Source organism: Cynocephalus volans, chromosome 6, assembly GCF_027409185.1.
Source record: "Cynocephalus volans isolate mCynVol1 chromosome 6, mCynVol1.pri, whole genome shotgun sequence".
Taxonomy (NCBI): Eukaryota; Metazoa; Chordata; class Mammalia; order Dermoptera; family Cynocephalidae; genus Cynocephalus; species Cynocephalus volans.
The window spans coordinates 26,444,877-26,462,936 of NC_084465.1; the positions used below are offsets into that span (position 1 = coordinate 26,444,877).

Sequence of the window (18,060 nt, forward strand, 5' to 3'; positions counted from 1 at the left end):
GGTTTAGTTGAATGAGTAGACTAAAGCTAAAGGAAATATTTTGGTCACTGTTCTTATGAAATCTTTTGTGGTTTGGAAAGAGGTATTCCTTTAGCAATCAACAGCTTCATTCATGTTCTGCACACAGTATAGCCAAATGATACCAGTAAATGAGCTTCAGAAGGAGAAGTTCAAATGCAGAACCTCCAAATTTAGAGTTTGAACAGTAAAAGTTTTGGAAGGGGAGTCACAGTGAAGTTTCTTAACTTTTACTATGACACTAGTTATAAACTATTTAGTACGGTAAATTCTCTTTTCTCAAGTACCTTCATAGCTCAGAAAACAATTGCTTTAATGGTTATTATATTATATAAGCTGCATTGCTGCCAAAGTTTGCTCATTTGTTAATAGAACTCTTGTATTTTAAGTAATTAGAGCTGTCAGAAGAGTGAAGTCTTCTCAGTAACCAAAGATGTAAGGTTGAAAGTAATGATTTATGATTATTATCACCTTTTCCAATACTGAAATTATTTCCAGTACTGAAGTACTTTAAAAATAATTGTTCTCTGGATACTTTTTGCTGCTAATTAACATCTCTTTTTACAGGATTCATGAATAAAATTTTCCATCCCAACATTGATGAAGCGTAAGTAACTATTTTAAAATGTTTAAATTTTAGCAGCAACTGATATTTAATAATTAGAGTTCATATCTCCCTTTCTTTCTCTGTTATCTAAAAAAAAAAAAATCTTCATTATCTTTTTGGATTCTATCAGGAAGTAGGACTGTATAGGTCATTTAACCTATAGAATCCTGGGGATGTGATATTCTAAATCACTTAGCTCAAATTCTGCTATTGTATTGCTTAGTTTTTTCTGTTGTCATGACTGGGTCCTTCATTTCTCTTGATATCCAGCTAACATTTGTGATATTCCACATCTCAGTTCTCTTTGTATAGACACAATCCAGAGATGTTTTCAGTATACAGATTTACTATTTTCAGCCTTAAAGCGTTTCCGAGTTCTTGAAAGTAAAACAAATATGAATGACTATAGTTTCATTTCAGTTAATGAGTCTTAATTATCCCTTTCTTTCCTTCTAATGTTTTATTAGTGATATTTTAAAATATGATTCCAGTGTATCCTGTTTTGTACTCCCAGTGCTGTTTAGAATACATGACCATTTGGACTGCAGTTTTTACTTGTCATGACACTAAATTTTGCACGTATATGAACCCCTCTCACATGTGTATGAAACTTTGCTGTCTCTCACCTACATGTATGTGAATCCTGTGTTGAGTAGGTTGTGTACTTACATCGTGCCCCTTTGTCCTTTAGTTTTTCAGTGTATCAGTCATCCTAACAACAAGGATGTTCTCTTATGTAACCAGATGTAGTTGTCAGATTTGGGAACTTAATATTAATGTGATACTTTTTATCTAATCTATATTCTATTAATGTACTTTTTAGCACTTTTTTTTCTTAAACTACTTTAACCTAGAACAGTTCCTTAGCCTGCCTTTGTCTTTTATAAAATTGACATTTTTAAAGAATATAGACCAGTTATTTTATAGATCGTCCCTTAATTTGGGTTTTGTCTGTTTCCTTATCATTAGATTCAGGGTATGCATGCACTTAAGGCCAGGAAACCACAAAGTGAGATTGTGTCCTTCTTAGGGTGTCATATTCGGAGGCACACAAGGTTTATCTGCCCCTTGTGTTAATTTTGATCACCTGGTTCAGGTGTTGTCTGGTTTCTCCGTTGTATTGTATAGTTACTATTTTTCCCTTTCATTCTGTAAGGAAACACTTAAGACCTTGTAAACATTCTGCTGCTCATCATACTTTTCCCCAATCGGGATTCTTTTTGTTTTTAAGAGTCTATTAAAGGTATTTCTCCTGATAAATGAAATTAGTTGTGAGATACATGCAACTAACTTTCTAATTTTAAAAAAAATGCCATTCTTTCCATCTGTTTCAGGTCAGGAACTGTGTGTCTAGATGTAATTAATCAAACTTGGACAGCTCTCTATGGTGAGTTTGGCCATGGAATATTTTCTGGAGATGTTGAGACACTGCCCCCCAAAAATGTTGTTTGGCTTTTCTTTCGTTTAAGATGTTTCGTTGGGAACGTGAACGGATTTTGAGAGACTGGACGGGAAAGTCAATTAGTGAAAAAAATATTTAAGTACAAACTTCAGTTTAGCAGTAGAAGTTTAAAATAATTTTGTGAGATTATAAACTTAAGGTATAATAATAATACATATGCAGACACACAGTTACATATGCAAACATTTTATACATTGGGTGTTCAGAATCTCATTGTGTATACATGTTTATGTGTAACACCTTTTAGTTTTGGAAAAACTCTTAGGAATGTCCCTCTGAAATGAGATGAATGAAGTAGAAAGAGGTTCAGGAGATTATGTTTCAAAGGCCAAAACATCATTAAGAAGCAAATAGTAATTTAGCCTGGACTTCAGTGCTGAAATTGACTACTCATCTCTTTTGGTGAAATCAACAAACGAGTTGCCTAACTCTGCAAACCACTATGCTAAATATCACAGAGAGATAAAGGAGTATTAGCCTTCTCTTCTTGAGCCTGTAACCTGGTTGGGGACCTGAAAATATTTTAAAATATATTTAAAGTTCATTAAGAATAAAACACATCTGTTTATTCCCCCACATGTTTAAATCTTCAGACTTCATAGACTCTCTCTGCTCTGGCGCCCCCCCACCCTGTGAGGCTTCCTCTGATTCTCCAGCTGGAAGCAATCTCTGGATACCCTTACATTTTATAGCTTTTTTATGGCCCACTTTTACTTCCTACCTTGTATTTGTTGTTTACACCTATATTTTTTGTGCTGCTAGGTTATTTCCTACCTTAAGGGCTATCGGGTGCCTGTCTGATTTGTCTTTAAGTGCCAGGACTCTTAACACTGTGCCTCTCACCAATATGGGTTGAAAGAATGAAAGGTACAGATAAGTTGCTGGGAGACACAGGAAAAGGAGGGAAAGATCCTTTAGGCTGGAGTTAACCAGAGATGCTCTACCTCTTGTCGGAGAGTTGTGAGACCTTTTAATGGTCCAAGGTAAGTAAGACATCTTAGTGCAGCCCCAATCTGCAAGTCACCTTTGCCAGACATCCTTGTACTAGATTGGTGAATGAGAATCACAGAGGAAGGTTAAGTTGGTCACCAGCAGCACAGTCAATCCTTTTTTTCCCCCTTCTGATTCTGCCATTGAGGAATTACATCCTCCCCTGGAGTTATCTCCACTAATCTTTGGTTGATACGACCTTTTCTCACCTCAAACATCAGTTTTTCAGAGAGGCCTCCTTTCCTAGCCACTTTAGCTAAAAGCATACCCCTCCATAGCACAGCACCCTGTTTTAAATAAGTTTTTTAAACTGGTATTTGTTTATTATTTATCTTGTCCTATTGGATCGTAATCTGCATGAGAGTGGGGACTCTGTCTTGTTCTTGTCTGTACACACATGTAAATGCGTAAAACAGTGCCTGGTGTCCAAGCATTCAATTATATGTTGGCTTAATGAGTGAGTTAATCATGCTTCGTACAGTTTAACATGAGTACAGTTTTAGGAAGATGATGGCTTATAAGGAGATGAGGCAACAGGAGAGAACATATAGTCCGTGGTTGATTAAATGGATTCCTTTTAAGATGGTTTTGTTCTGGTAAAAAATGTCTCATGGCAGGCAGCCTGGAATATCTGATGTAATGATGTGTTTTCTTAAGCTACATTCACATTTTAGAAATGTACATATCAAAATACCGTAGCTGGTTCTAATTACAATGAAGTAAATTGGACTTCAGTTTCACTAAAACTTTTACCATTGACCAGAAAAGCTTTGTGGAAGAAGCTTGCTAATGCTTAGGTACCTCATGACGCAGAACAGATTTTTTTAAAAAAATCAGCTTTACTGAATTATAATTCACGAACATACAACTCACTCATTTAATATATGTGATTCAGTAGTTCTTAGTATATTCACTTATGTGCAGCAATCACCACAGTCAATTTTAGAACATTTTCATCACCTCAAAAAGAAACTTGAACCCTTAACTATTCCCTATCCATCCCCACCAGCCCTGGGCAACCACTAATCTACTTTTTGTTTCTATAGATTTGTCTGTTCTGGACATTTCTTAAAATGGAATTATATAATATGTGGGTTTTTTTGTGACTGGCTTTTTTCACTTTTTTCAAGGTCTATCCATATTGTAGCATGTATCAGCATTTCCTTTTTTATGGCCAAATAATATTCCATTATACAGACATAGCATAGTTTATCTATCTGTTTGTCAGATGATGGACATCTGGGTTGTTTCCAACTTTTGACTTTTACAGGTAATCCCTCTATAAATATTTGTGCACAAGTTCTTATGTGAACATATGTGTTTATTTCTCTTGTGTATATACCTAGAGGTGGAATTACTGGGTGATATGGTAACTCTGTATTTAACCATTTGAGGAACTGGCAGACCATTTTTCAGAGTGGCTGTACCATTTTACATTCCCACCAGCAGGTGTGTAAGATTCAGAACAGATTATAAAGCAGAAGGCCAGTGTGACTAAGGTTTCATCACATTTATAAAATGTTAGAGTATGTTCTTGTATTAGCTTGCAAAGTGTTTAATAAGCAACAAGAGTTGAACCACATTGGTTAAAGTGAAGTGAAAGCAGATTTCTGTATTTCATGTATATGAGTTATTGTAAGTGTTCCATAATAAAAGAGTATGGACATGCTAACATTACAGCAAAGTGTGGGAAAACACAAGAAGAAATATTTTGAGTGTAGTTTAAAAGTTTACTGAGCTTGGGAGAATTGTTTTGACATTTTGCTCAAAACACAAACTATTTCTCAAGAAAATTCAACATTTCTTTCATTGAAAATTTAGGAGCAGGTAAATACAGTTTATATATAAAAGTACTGGTAGAAAGGGTTGGTTTAAATGACCTTGAAGGTTTTTTTTAGACTTATCTTGAGATCTGAATTGAATTTTTATTACAAACCGCTAAAGCCTCTGGCATTGAAAGTTAGTTCATAATTGGCGAGTTCTGAATTACTTGTTTTCCTGCAGTGATTTTTGGGAGAATCTTCATTCAAAGGGGAAAAAAACCCCTAATTTAATACCAAATAACTAATAGGAGAAAGCTGGCATGTTAAAATAAATATTCAACCGAAAAGCAAAAGGGTTAGCCTGGCACCTAAAACCTGTTTCAACACCTACTTCTCCTGTATAATGCAGTGAGGAACAGGGAATCTTTGTGAAATTTCCTGTAGTTCGCCTTGCCCTAGGGCATGTACTATGCAATGGTTATACATATTTGTAGTATAACAACAGTTCCCAGTTGAAATTTCAGTTTTATAGTTATCATAACCTGATATTAAACAGTGTTCATGTTAGCAATAAATTCAATCCTCTGACCCCTCGCCAGATAGATTTCTGGTAGCCCGTTTGACTCATTGCTTCTGTTCCTTTCCTTCTTTCTCTTTGCCAAGTGTACGTGCAGTTTGTTCATTCAGAAGTTCAAAATTGGTATAATCATTTAATCACCCAGTAATTTTTAATTTTATATTAACCTTGCAAGAGAGCTAATTATAGTGGGTAACGTGGTTAATTTTGTAAAGATGCTTGTCATCGGTATGAAGTTATCTATCTAGTATGAAGTTATTTGTCACTCTTGTGACATTAAAAGGAAAGTAGCAGATGACAAAATTGATTTATTTTGGCTTCTTGCATGATAACATCTTTTTTTTTTTAAACATCCTTTTCTACTCTTCTAGGCAGCCGTAATAGTAATAAAAGCTCTGAAAAACTTAAAATGCAGCCAAGGGATTCTGGATTTCAGTTTAAAAAACAAATGTAATTTTAAGGAATTATGGAAAGAGAGTTCATTAAGTCACAGGTAGCTTTTTTAGTGTCTCTTCTATTTTCCAGTTTTCTTTTTTTTCCAAAATATATTTTAGCCATAGTTGGTTTATTAACCCACACTCAGGGCTCAGGTACCTTCACTGCAATACACCTTTAACTTCCCTCCACCCTTCTGGGTCATGCGTACTTGAGCCTTGCAAATGCATTTTTCTCTCCAATGGAAACAACTTCCATTTTACTCATTCCTTGACTGACTTGGTAACTTATGTTGTGGATTAAGTTATGGACAAGTGAGTGTTTTTATAAAACTGGGCAGTTTATAGTTCCCACCCTTAAGGTTGCTGCTGTCAGTGGACTGTATACTCCTTTACTTTGCTGGGGAGAAAAGTCAACATTTAGGAAATTACTTCCCCTTGAATCATCTAGGGAGTTAGTAACAGACAAGTGAAGTTAACTACAACAGAAGGAATGCTTCAGGGACTTTGAGATTAGGCAGGAGGAACAAAGTTTCTCTTACTAGGCATTTAGAAAAAAATTAAAACAAATTTATTTAATAGTTATCTCATCCCCCTTTTTCAGTAGGGTAACCCATGAATCTTCCCAAATAATTCAAAATTTGGCAGAAGGTAACTGTATCTTAAAATAGTGCCTTATGTCACATTAATGTATGCTGTTTCTAGACATTTTAGTGAAGTTACACAGACAAGAAATATATGTATGTGTCTGAGTAGATGATTGACTGGCCAACAACTGCTGTTTGAAGAGGCTTGAGAACTCAGTATTGATCCATCCATGTTGGAATCACAAACATCATCCTACCTTTGGAACAGGTAGATGTCATTGTGAGTCTTCTAGGTGAAGGCCAGGTAGAGCAGTTTCTTTCCAGTTCTATGGGAGTCATGTCGCCTGACATACATAAAGAAGAAATATGCTGGGTTTGAGATTTGATGTCTTCAACAGTGCTTAGCTCCTTATCACCCTCCTTTAACTCTATGCTTAAAAATCTTCAGATGTGGTACTATGTGGCTCAGTAGTTTAATTATTTATACACAGAAAAATTGGGTTGAACAACTTAGTGGAAATTCTCTAAAAATACCACATTCACTAGTGGTCAGTGTTAGAATTATGGAGTAATCTGGGCTTTGTGGATCGTGGGACATGAGCCAGCCATGGTATGGCTCTGAAAGATAGCCATAGCAATGTTCTGCTTTCTTTGGGGCTATAGTTTCAGGGCTCAAGCTTCATCCTTGACTGTATGGACAAGCCACCCTGATTTGTTTTCTTTTGCTTGTGATTATTATGAATAGGTAGTATTCCCCGTGAATGGACGCTTAGTTTGTAATCACATGAAGTTATCTCTTGTTATTTTTTTTCTAACATTAAGGACAACTAAATTATTGTCTAGTAATTAAAAACTTGAATAATGGGTTTTAGTATGACTGCAGGAATATCCAACTAGCTAATTACACATTAACTGCCCTCATTTCTGAAAGGTTAATAACAAATCCTATTACCATGTTTTAGCTTGCAATCTTAAGGTAAGCAGGATCATACCAGGTTTGAACTAGGAAGAATGACCTCTTAAAAACACCTAAGGTAAGAAGCATTTTGAGATTGACAAGGCAACAAGACCATTGTTTTTGATAAACGGGAGCTGTTTTCTTCTTGTTGATCTATGTAGTAGCATTCATTTTCTTCTGCAGATCTCTGTAGTTTAAATACATCGGGGGAAGGGGACTGCAATTAGACGATGAATGGGAAATGATTTTGTAAGTAGGTTTGGAATGCTTTGAAATAATCCATGTTATGTAACTACATGCCTCATGTATTAGTCCATTTTTGTGTTGCTATAACAGAATACCTAAGACTCGGTAATTTCTAAAGAACAGAGGTTTATTTGGCTGACGATTCTGGGACAGCCGCATCTGGCACAGGCCTCAGGCTGCTTCTGTTCATGGCAGAAAGTGGCAGGCAGCCAGCGGGTACAAGCAGATCACATGGTGCAAGGAAGCAAGAGAGAGAGGAAGTGCCAGGGTCTTTTAAACAACCAGCTCTTGCAGGAAGGAACTAATAGAGTGAGAACTCACTCATTACTCCCCCCACCTAGGGAGAGCACTAATCTGTTCATGAGGGATCCATCCCCGTGACTCAAACTGTCACACTGGGGATCAGATTTCCATGAGTTCTGGGAGGACAGTACATCCAAACTCCATCACCTCAGGTTGGTGACCTGGTGATCTGGCACTTAGCAAAATGTGTCTGGTGTTTCTCCAGGTTTTAGTATCCTGCATCTTTGACATTGCCCTTTCCCACATATAACAGAAATACTTTTCTAGCTTGGAATACTTAAAAACCAAAATGCTACCACTAAGCAAGATTAAATATATCTATCATGTATATTGCAAAAATTCTTCCAGTGTTTGACTACTAATTCTAATTTCTACTAATTGATCTTCCTTTTCATTTTTATTTTTTTGAGAAGTGTAAGGACGGAGGTATTTTGATCTGTTTTGGTTTTTTTTTTTTTTTTTTTTGCCTCGGTGACCCTCTTCATTGAGACCTCATTGTATCTTTAAAAGATCCTTATAGACTAACATGAGAACATGCATGAGTCTAATGAGGTCATACCTTTTATGTATTTTATCCACACATAAGACCCTCTCGGTTAAGTAATTGCATACATTCTTGAATTTATCTTTTTGCAGATTGGTGGAGGAATGTATTATCTCATTTGCAGCATGTTAGCATTCAGTAAGCTAAACACATTGCGGCAAGCCTTGTGACCACCTGGGCTGTGCCACGGATGCCACAGAAAGTCTTTGGTGAGCTGCTGCAGCTTGCCACAAGTGTGCCCTCAACTGAGCTACAGAAATAGGCTTTTCATCCTTTAAGTTTGGCTCAAATTAGTTATTTTAGAAAATGTTATTTTTAATTTCAAATCATTTCTTCAAAGTCTGCCTGCCTATCTGAGGGTATTCTGATTGGCTTTATTGACCTTTTCCTCAAAGCAGGGTGTCTGTCATCTTTTAGGGCCCTCTGCTTACCACTTTTTTCATGCAAAACACTGCTCGATCGTATGCAATGTGGGATTCTCCAGTTGATGAAGTATATAGGTTTTTGATTACTCTTCCTTTTTTGTAGAATTTCACTGTTTTTTAATATCCACAGACTGTAAGCAGGAGATTAAAGTAAAAAACTCAAGTCTGTTATTAACATTACATCTTCTTAGGAGCTGGTAAGAGGGTGGAAGGTAAAGGTCTTTAATTAACCCCAATTATTAAATAGCCAAAGGAAGTCTGGAAATTTTATTTATTTGCCCTATTTTAATCTTACTCCCCAAAATTGGCTACCGGGTTTTTATATGCATATAAATACTGCCACCCCCCCCCAAAATAAAATAAAATAAATTGTTAAATGAATGTTGAATGAAATTTTATGGTTGACTTTATTTTGAACACAGATTATAAATTTATGGACTTGCTTGGCAGTTCATGATGAATTCAGAAAAGTTCCTTGTATGATGAGCAAAAGTCTACCAATAGGATTTTGAAAAGTAGGCAGCTGGTTTTATTTTTCCTCTAGTAATCAAGGAGATGAATAACATGGGTTGAAGTACCCAGGTAACTCCAACTTATTTAGCCATTAGTTTCAACTACAATCGCCAAAAGCCCAGGGGAAAAGATCTGTGTATAGCACAGGAGAGAATCAACAGTTCTAGACCACAGGAATTGACTCCTTGTGATTTTTGTCCATCTTTTCACCTCTAGCTGTGAGCAGGATTTTTATTTTCTTCCTCTCGTTTCAGCCCTGCTCCTTATTGAATCACAGGAGTCCTCCACTAGATGGGAGAGGGAACAGTGAAAAATAAGTTTGTTTGGATAGCATGCTTCTAGACTGTGAAGAGTTTTGAATGTGAGAGCAAGAGGAGCTTGCTCTGTATGGGAAATTACCTGAGTGATTGTTTTAAGGAAGCTGTTTTTGATTACAAAGGTGAGAGTTTGGAGCCTCGAAGGCCATCCAGGAGATGGCTGCCCTGATCCAAGGCTGGAAGGACATATTGGGCTTGATGTGGTTACATGCCAGGGGAAATAGAAGAGGAACCAGAGGCATTTCATTAGGGCAGGTAGTGAAAGAAGAAAGCCTAGCCAAATTCCTTCTGCAGGTTTGGAGCCTGGGGGCAAGGGTGTTGAAGTCAGCCTACGCTCTTCATTGGGAAAAGGAAATGGGTTTTCAGGAAACTAATTTTAAGCATGTGAAGTTTGATAAGACTAGAAATATAAAGGACCAGTTATAAAGATTTGGTAGTTATCACCATAGATTTATTTCTTTAAAATTGTAAGATGATGGGTTTCCCAGAGTAAGAGTGCACAGAGCTAATTCTTAAAATACAAATCCACACTGCTGTGCGAGGGGCCGATGTCTTCCCAAACAAGTTTTTTAGTTTTCGAACCTAGGGCATTGGGCATCTGGAGGACCAGAAGTAGAAGTAGAAAAGGGGGTGGGATAGGTGGCTTTTGAGAAGGGAGGAAGGGCGTTGATGATTCTTGGCTCCTAGCCGTGACTATATTATATACTGGTGATGTTTTCTGAGTTACAGCATTTATTTTTCACTGTTAAATCTGGAGGGGAAAAAAAATTATGCAAGTGAAAGTGTCCAAGATGATTGCCTGCTTGCTAATTGTGGTTACTGGTGGGGCAGACCATGTTAAGCTTTGGGTGTCCACAGGATTTTAACCTGAGGAAAGCAGCATACTTTACAAAATTTTCCATTTTAACTTTCAGAAGAAATAGAGGAAAAAGAAATAACTTATGGTCACTGGTTTATAAACAGCCAAGCGTAAAACATATGTGATTCATCCACCTCTGTGTTTTCTCCTTTAAGCCATACACCATCTTACTGTGAGTCACCTGGAGTAGGGTGACTTCACTTTAAGAATTGGTGCACCTTTTTTGGTGTGACTCATTTTAATTAACATATATTCCTTACAGGATACAGGTAGCTGAAATTTCTACTCTTAGAAGATGCCATATTGATATTAATACTTTAGTCCTTTGGTGCAGTTTGAAGCATATCTTAGTCATTTTAAGCAATGTGTAATACTTCCTTGTAAGGAACAGAAGTATTGTACTTCTCTTTTTGCAGATGAAGAAAGTGAGATACAGAGAGGAAGAGACCTGCCCAACCAAGGTCAAAGAGCAAGTCAGTGGAAGGCCTGAGATTTAACTTGTGGTCTTTTAGGTTTTTCGTCTATTATTCGCCACTGAGGAGCAGCTTCCCTTATGCTGGAGACAGTTCAGCCTAATGGAATTTGCCCTGCCAAATGTCAACAGTGTGCTAGGTGATGTCCGCCACCACCCATTCTCCTCTACAGCAGCCCTTATTTTTTTTTTTTTTTTTTTTTTTTAAAAGATGACCGGTAAGGGGATCTTAACCCTTGATTTGGTGTTGTCAGCACCACGCTCAGCCAGTGAGCGAACCGGCCATCCGTATATGGGATCAGAACCTGGGGCCTTGGTGTTATCAGCACTGCACTCTCCCGAGTGAGCCACGGGCCGGCCCTAGAGCAGCCCTTAAATGGCCCTCTAGGATCCTCTTTTTCCTGCCTATGGTTTGGCATACCTCAACCTGGAGAAAGTGGTAGTAACAGCAGTGTGCAGAAAAGAAAGATGAAAGGGTCAGGGAAGGCTGCTAAACTAGAGCTTAGCTGCCAAACCTAAGCATTTTCTCAAGTCAAGGAATCCATAAGCAAATAGCCCTCCCTTCACATTTGGTCTTTGGGGGTATGGGATGCACAGGCTAGGCGGTGTTTCCTGGCTGTGTGTTTACACACAGACATCTGTATCACACACACACACACAGACAAATGCCAGCCAGTCCTAAAGCAGAAGCCCTGTGGTAGGTAAGAAGCTTCAGCAAGCATATTTTGGAAAAACTCTGGGTAATTCTGATGGATAAACAGCCAGGACATAGACTCACCTAGAAATTACTGCTCTAGACTGAGTGAGGTAAATGATGCTGCTTTTGATGAGAAATCAGTATGATTTGGGTGTTTTAAAAAATGAAATATGACTATAAATCAGTTTATGTGCCTAAACTGAGGTGTGTGTCATAATATTAACATTAATACATAAGGTAAGATTGAAGAATCCAGTCCTAATAACTACATTTTAATAACTGCTGATTTTAGTGTAAGGCAAAAGTAAGAGCTGTTTGCTCATGGTTCATAAGCCATACTTCTCAGGGATCTTGGGACTTCCTTTAAAAATTAAGAAAGCCAGAAATGAAGCCAGCTGACTATAATCTCTAGATTGAGTGACCTGTGCCTGCCTGGCTCTCTCCCTTTCAAAAAGTTGAAGGTTAATGTTTTTAAAATAAAGATCTTTGAACTTAATACATGTTTTTATTATTGTTAAGAAGTCTAGAAAAAAATGTTCATTACAATGAATTTTTCCAAATATGAGTAGCTTTATTTTATTCTTGGTTTGTAGTTTAGGTCTCGTCAGTCAACATATTTATCTTGAAAAAAGATTTTCTTCACATCTCATATTTGAGAAATGCCCCTTTCAAGAGAACTCTCTCATTAATAATCACTCTTCTAGCCACTTTCAGGAATGCTTTTTACTGCTTTGAAATGGCCATAGCTGTAACATCCTGCCCTCCACAAGCTGTCATCTTCTCCCAAAACTGGACTGCGTGCTTTGCCTTTTCTGCTCTTTTTAACAGGTGTGATTCAGCACATCTGTAAAATGGACCAAAAGTGTGTTCACACAGGAAGACAGTGACACAGGATGGAAGAACCAATAATTAAGGGTTCTCTTATTTGTTTGGAACAATTACATAGGCAAAGCCACTTATTGGTAGCTTGGGGAAACTAAAGGTAGTAGAAGAGGATCTAAAATCTCTTCCAGGGACGCATGGAACCTCTAGTTATGTAATATGTCCTCTGTAATGGTTCTCCAGCCCTGAAGCACTTCAGAATGTTAAAGAGAGTAAAACCCATACTTTATTTTTTGAAGGTTTTTATTGCTTGACAGGAGCATCCAGCACAGCTAATCCTTTTGAGCACTGCCTGTAATAATAATGTGGCAGGAGAAAGCCCCCAGCTCACTATGTGCAGGTATCTGTGAATGGCCTGGGTTACCTCCTGTGCTGGAGCCACTTGAGAACAAGCACACTGCCTCTGTGACATAGCTGCAGAAATGCCAGAACATGCTCTGCTTAGAGCCCCGCCTGCTGGCCTTGCACTTGTGGGAAAGGGAGACGTTGGGGGAGGATGGGGGCCATTTCTGACCCATGGCCTTGGCTCCCCTGCCAATGAGAGTATGTGTTTTTGATGCAGAGATGCAGGGAGCTTGCACCATCATGAAAGTTGAAACAGTTTGTTTTATCCATTAACAGAGGCAGCATGATAGGAAGCCTCGGTTTGAAATCCGGACTCTTGGGCAAATTGCTTAGCCTTTGTGTGCCTCTGTTTCTTCATATGTGAAGTGGTGATGGTAATGGTACCTACCTCATTGACTGTAATGAAATTAAGAGCGTATATGCAAGGTGCTTAAGAGCGTGCAGCATGTAGTAATTTGCTGTGTAAGGGTTAACCTGCTGCCATCACTGTTACTGTCAGTACTGTTAATGTGACTATTATTAACGCATTCCTGCTCTGGGGTCACACTCAATTTGTAAAACTCTTCTTAATTTGCTTACCTATTTCAAATATATACAAAAATAGGAAGGACATATATATAGGATAATGTTATTTTTAAAGGCAAAAGAAGTGCCATTTGAAGTGTGGAAAATAGAGATTACTAGCCTGTTGCCTTGACATAACTTTTAAAAATATTCTTATGCATACATACTGTACATATTTGTAATTCTAGAGAACATACTGTTTTATGGCCTTTCTCCATCCAGTATTCAAGCATAAGCATTTTTCTCTATTCCTTAACCTTTATAAATAATTCTCAATGGTTTTATGCCATGAATAATTATTGGTTTGTTGAATACGTTGCTTCCTTTTTTAAAAAAAAGTCATAAATAAAACTTCAATGAAAATCTCATGGCAGGGCCGGCCCGTGGCTCACTCGGTAGAGTGCGGTGCTGATAACACCAAGGCCACGGGTTCGGATCCTATATAGGGATGGCCGGTTTGCTCACTGGCTGAGCGTGGTGCTGACAACACCAAGCCAAGGGTTGAGATCCCCTTACTGGTCATCTTTTGAAAAAAAAAAGAAAAAGAAAAAGAAAAAATCTCACGGCAGGTAGTTTGGAGATTATCTTGGAAGGTTTTTGTTTTGCTGTTTTGATTAGGAATTTTAATATTTGTTTCCTGGTACATAAGAATCTTGCTATATAATGTAGTTCTTTGGGACTGTTCTGAACTTGGTCTTATGAAGGTAAAATAGCCCCAGGTGAAGTCATCCCAAACCTATAACTTCAGGTTAAAGGTAAAGCTACTCTGTATTAATATCTGGTGTATGACAACAGGACTTTGCTAGTTGTCATGGGACTGTCTCTCATATCATTCTAACTGCTGTTTCTTAACCTTACAGTGATAAGGAAGAGCTGCCTCTTATGTGTAGGGTTTTCTAGAACAAAATTTGGCAAACTTTGGCTACCTGTTTTTGTATAAAGTTTTATTGGAACACAGCTGCACCCATTTGTTTACAATTATCTTTGGCTGCTTTTGTGCCACAGTGGCAGAGTTGAATGTCCAGTAGTTATGACAGAGATCATGTGTGTGGCCTACAAAGCCTAAAGTATTTACTTTGACCCTTCATGAAAAGGTTTGCCAACCCGTTTTATCTAGAGCAGAGTTTCTAAACCTAAACACTGTCGACATTTTGGTCCAGATAGTTCTTTGTTGTGGGGACTGTCCTGTGTACTTTAGGATGTTTAGCAGCATCCCTGGCCTCTACCCACTAGATGCCAGCAGCACCCCTCAGTTGTGACAACAAAAAATGTCTCCAGAGATTGCCAGATATCCCTGGAGAGCAAAATCACCCCTGGCTGAGAAGCACTAATCTCAGGTGATGTGGTTTGGCAAAGCATTCATCTGTAATACTGTGTAGGACTGCTCACTATAAAAGAAAAAGAAAATCCATTAAAAGAGCAGAATAAATTAAAGGGTAGTTTTTTATGCTGCTTACTATGCTTTAGCATTCCCTCCAGAAACAGGAATGTTTTATATAAAACATGACAGTAGTTGGAGTAGGGCAGAGAAAGGGAAGCGCTCACGTTCCCCAGTTTGCCGTCTACCAACCGAGGAGCAAATAGAATGGACATTACAGCATCTCCAAAGTTACGGGGAGGCGTGGGTTATGTTCCACCGGGTTTTCAAGGTCTGCTGCCTTTATAGGATACTGTAACTGCAGGGTTTTTGTTGTTTTTGCTGGCTGTGTGTGTAATGTCATCTGTGTAAAACCAGCAAGAAGGGAGTTAATAAATGCTTATTAAAATGATTATTAATAAATGCAGTAGATTGGTGCTTATCTGTCTGATTATTTATGGTTTTAAGTGGTCCATATTGGTTCCTACCCTTATTACCCAGCATAACCAAAAAACTGGTTATATTTACATCTGTTAGAAGTTATGAGAATTGAAATAAATGTCAAGCCCTATAAAGATGTTTTAGGTTCTTTAAGATCTGGCACTTGGATACTTTTTAGAGTGGGGGGTTTTGAAAGCTGTAGAAATGACCTTGTTAAGAAATTACTCATTTTGTAGGAATGTAGGGTGCTATAGAATATTGGAGCACAAATTGTAATAAATATGTAGTGTATTTGAAAATTCTTCTCAGCCTGGAAAATGTACTGAATTAGAATTAGGAAAATTGCCTTTCAAAGCAAATGTCAGTTGTCTTTATCTGGTTCTTCAGATTAAAATTTAAAAATTGCAATTGGTATTGAAATGAATGCATAATATAGGACACATGTAATGGAGCACACTTTTGTGAAAAATCATTCCCATGTAGTAAGCAGTTTTGACTACTGAATTCAAGTGAATTTGAGAACTTGCATGTTTTCAAGCATGACGTGTTTGTTTGTTGTTTCAGATCTTACCAATATATTTGAGTCCTTCCTGCCCCAGTTGTTGGCCTATCCTAACCCCATAGATCCTCTCAACGGTGACGCTGCAGCCATGTACCTCCACCGACCAGAAGAATACAAGCAGAAAATTAAAGGTAAGAAGGCAAATGGTTTAACCAAGAGACAGAAGGACTTAAATCTTTTGGGCTTTGGTCATTCAGAGCCCCTTTTAAGTTATTTAGTTCCTAAAAAGAGGCAGCTGTGGGCTTGAAGCAGCATTCACCAGCCTCTGGTGCTCGTGGGAGTAGCATCAGTTTGCTCATCCTTTAGGATTTAGAAACCTGTTTTTCCATCTCAAGCACTTTACCTGCTAATGACACGTGAATGTCATTAAAATGACAGTAAGGCTGTGAAAGAATGTTTAAAGCTCCATGTGGGTTCGGTGATGCTTATCAAGTTGTCCTGTTTATCTCCACGTATGTTTGAGAACCGTCATAGTGACACGTCTAGATATAAAAAACTCCACCAAAAAGGAAAGGAATTCAAAGTCCGTGAAAATACACCTGCTCTTTTTAACAAATAGTAGACATTGGTATCTACCCAATTTTTAGTAAAATTTGCCATCTGCATAGCAGTCTAGAGTGTTGGCTTCCTCAAACTTTGTTGCCCCCTACGGTACGTTTGCAAGAGTTGGCAGTAGAAATAATTTAGGAAAGCTTGAATATATAGGTCTTCACTCCCAACTGTGCAGTTAGGAGACAAACAGGAGCATTTGGGGCTATTTGTTGAATAATAGTTTTTCTTCTGTTTGTTTTCTTATTCTTCCCCGGTCTCTATAGGGTATTACTTGGTGCTTTTGTTGAAGTAAAGTAGAAATAAATCTACTGTAATTAATTTACTTAGGTCTCAAGTGCCTTCCAAAATAATATCTAATTTATGTGGCAGAATATCTACATGGCCAAACAAACATGTATTTCAAGAAAAAGGCAGTCAGTTTCAACTATTAGATTCTGTTATGAGACTGTATTAAAATTTTGACATAGGAATCACTTAACAATGCTTGCAAACCACAGATATGTCTGTGCAGAGTGTGTGTGTGTGTGTATATATATATGTAGTTCTTATATTCATTATGCCTCAGCAATTTAACACTAGCCCTATTTTAGTACATATCTGCTATAGTACCAGTTATAAAAGGAATCCAACCTATGTTTATCTCAGAATGGCTAGCTCTAGTTTAGGGAACCTTAGCTTTCTGAAATGTTAATGTTGGCTATCATTTTGTCGACCTTGGTAATCTGAGAAAATCATGGCTATCAGACTTCAGCTCAGCCTGGCTTCTAACTGTGCCTTTATTGTATATCCCCCCACTGCCCCCATCATTTCTTTGTTCAATCCTTATTTCGCAGACTCTCTCTCCCTACCAACCTGTGATCTTGTTCCCTACCCTGAGTCTACTCTCGACTATCAGAGGTCTCCCCATTTCAGAAGCATTTATCTGCTCCTGTGGGCTCCCCTAAGAGTCATCCTTTTTTTTTTTTTTTTTTTCCTTCTTCTTCATCATGTCGTTTTCAAACTTCTTAATTATTATTTTTTTTTTGGCAGCTGGCTGGTACAAGGATCAAACTCTGTACCTTGGTATTATCAGCACCACACTCTAACCAACTGAGCTAAATGACCAGCCCCTTTCTGCACCTTAAACTCCTCAAGTCTAGTCTGTTTCCCCTCCTCTGCTGACTCTGTGACCTCATTTCTTCCTGATCCTTTGGATCCTTCTCAAGTCCCATTTTCCTGGACCTCTCTGCAGCTTTGGTATTTTACCCCCTACCTTTCTGGACACGTTTCTTATTCCATTTCCTAAATGTGGTCATTCTCTTAAGACTTTGTCCTTAGGCTCCCTCTCTTCTTCTCCCAGCCCTTGGGGAGCTTATTCACCTCTCACAAGCTTCAGTTAATCCCCTCCAGGTAGATGATTTCCAAATATGTGTGTCTAGGCCTGCCCTCTCTCCCAAGCTGCCTACTGGACATGTCCATTTGTACAGCAATCACCACAAACTCAACACACCTAACACCACAGGTAAATGCATGTCCTTGATCTTACCCTGAACATTAGTCAGCATTCATGTTTAGTTGATGCTGATTTATAGTGCATATGAAAACA

General features: G+C 38.0%; 1 protein-coding gene across 2 annotated transcripts in view; it reads left to right on the forward strand.

Moving 5' to 3' along the window:
* UBE2H (ubiquitin conjugating enzyme E2 H) overlaps window positions 1-18,060 on the forward strand; it is a 101,437-nt gene that overhangs the window by 77,189 nt on the left and 6,188 nt on the right. The window contains exons 4-6 of one of the 2 annotated variants that reach the window (XM_063099283.1): window positions 586-625; window positions 1,960-2,012; window positions 15,926-16,054. In XM_063099283.1, coding sequence (XP_062955353.1) covers window positions 586-625; window positions 1,960-2,012; window positions 15,926-16,054 — 222 coding nt within the window. The remainder of the gene's footprint in view (window positions 1-585; window positions 626-1,959; window positions 2,013-15,925; window positions 16,055-18,060) is intronic. The other variant, XM_063099284.1, reaches the window with a different exon arrangement.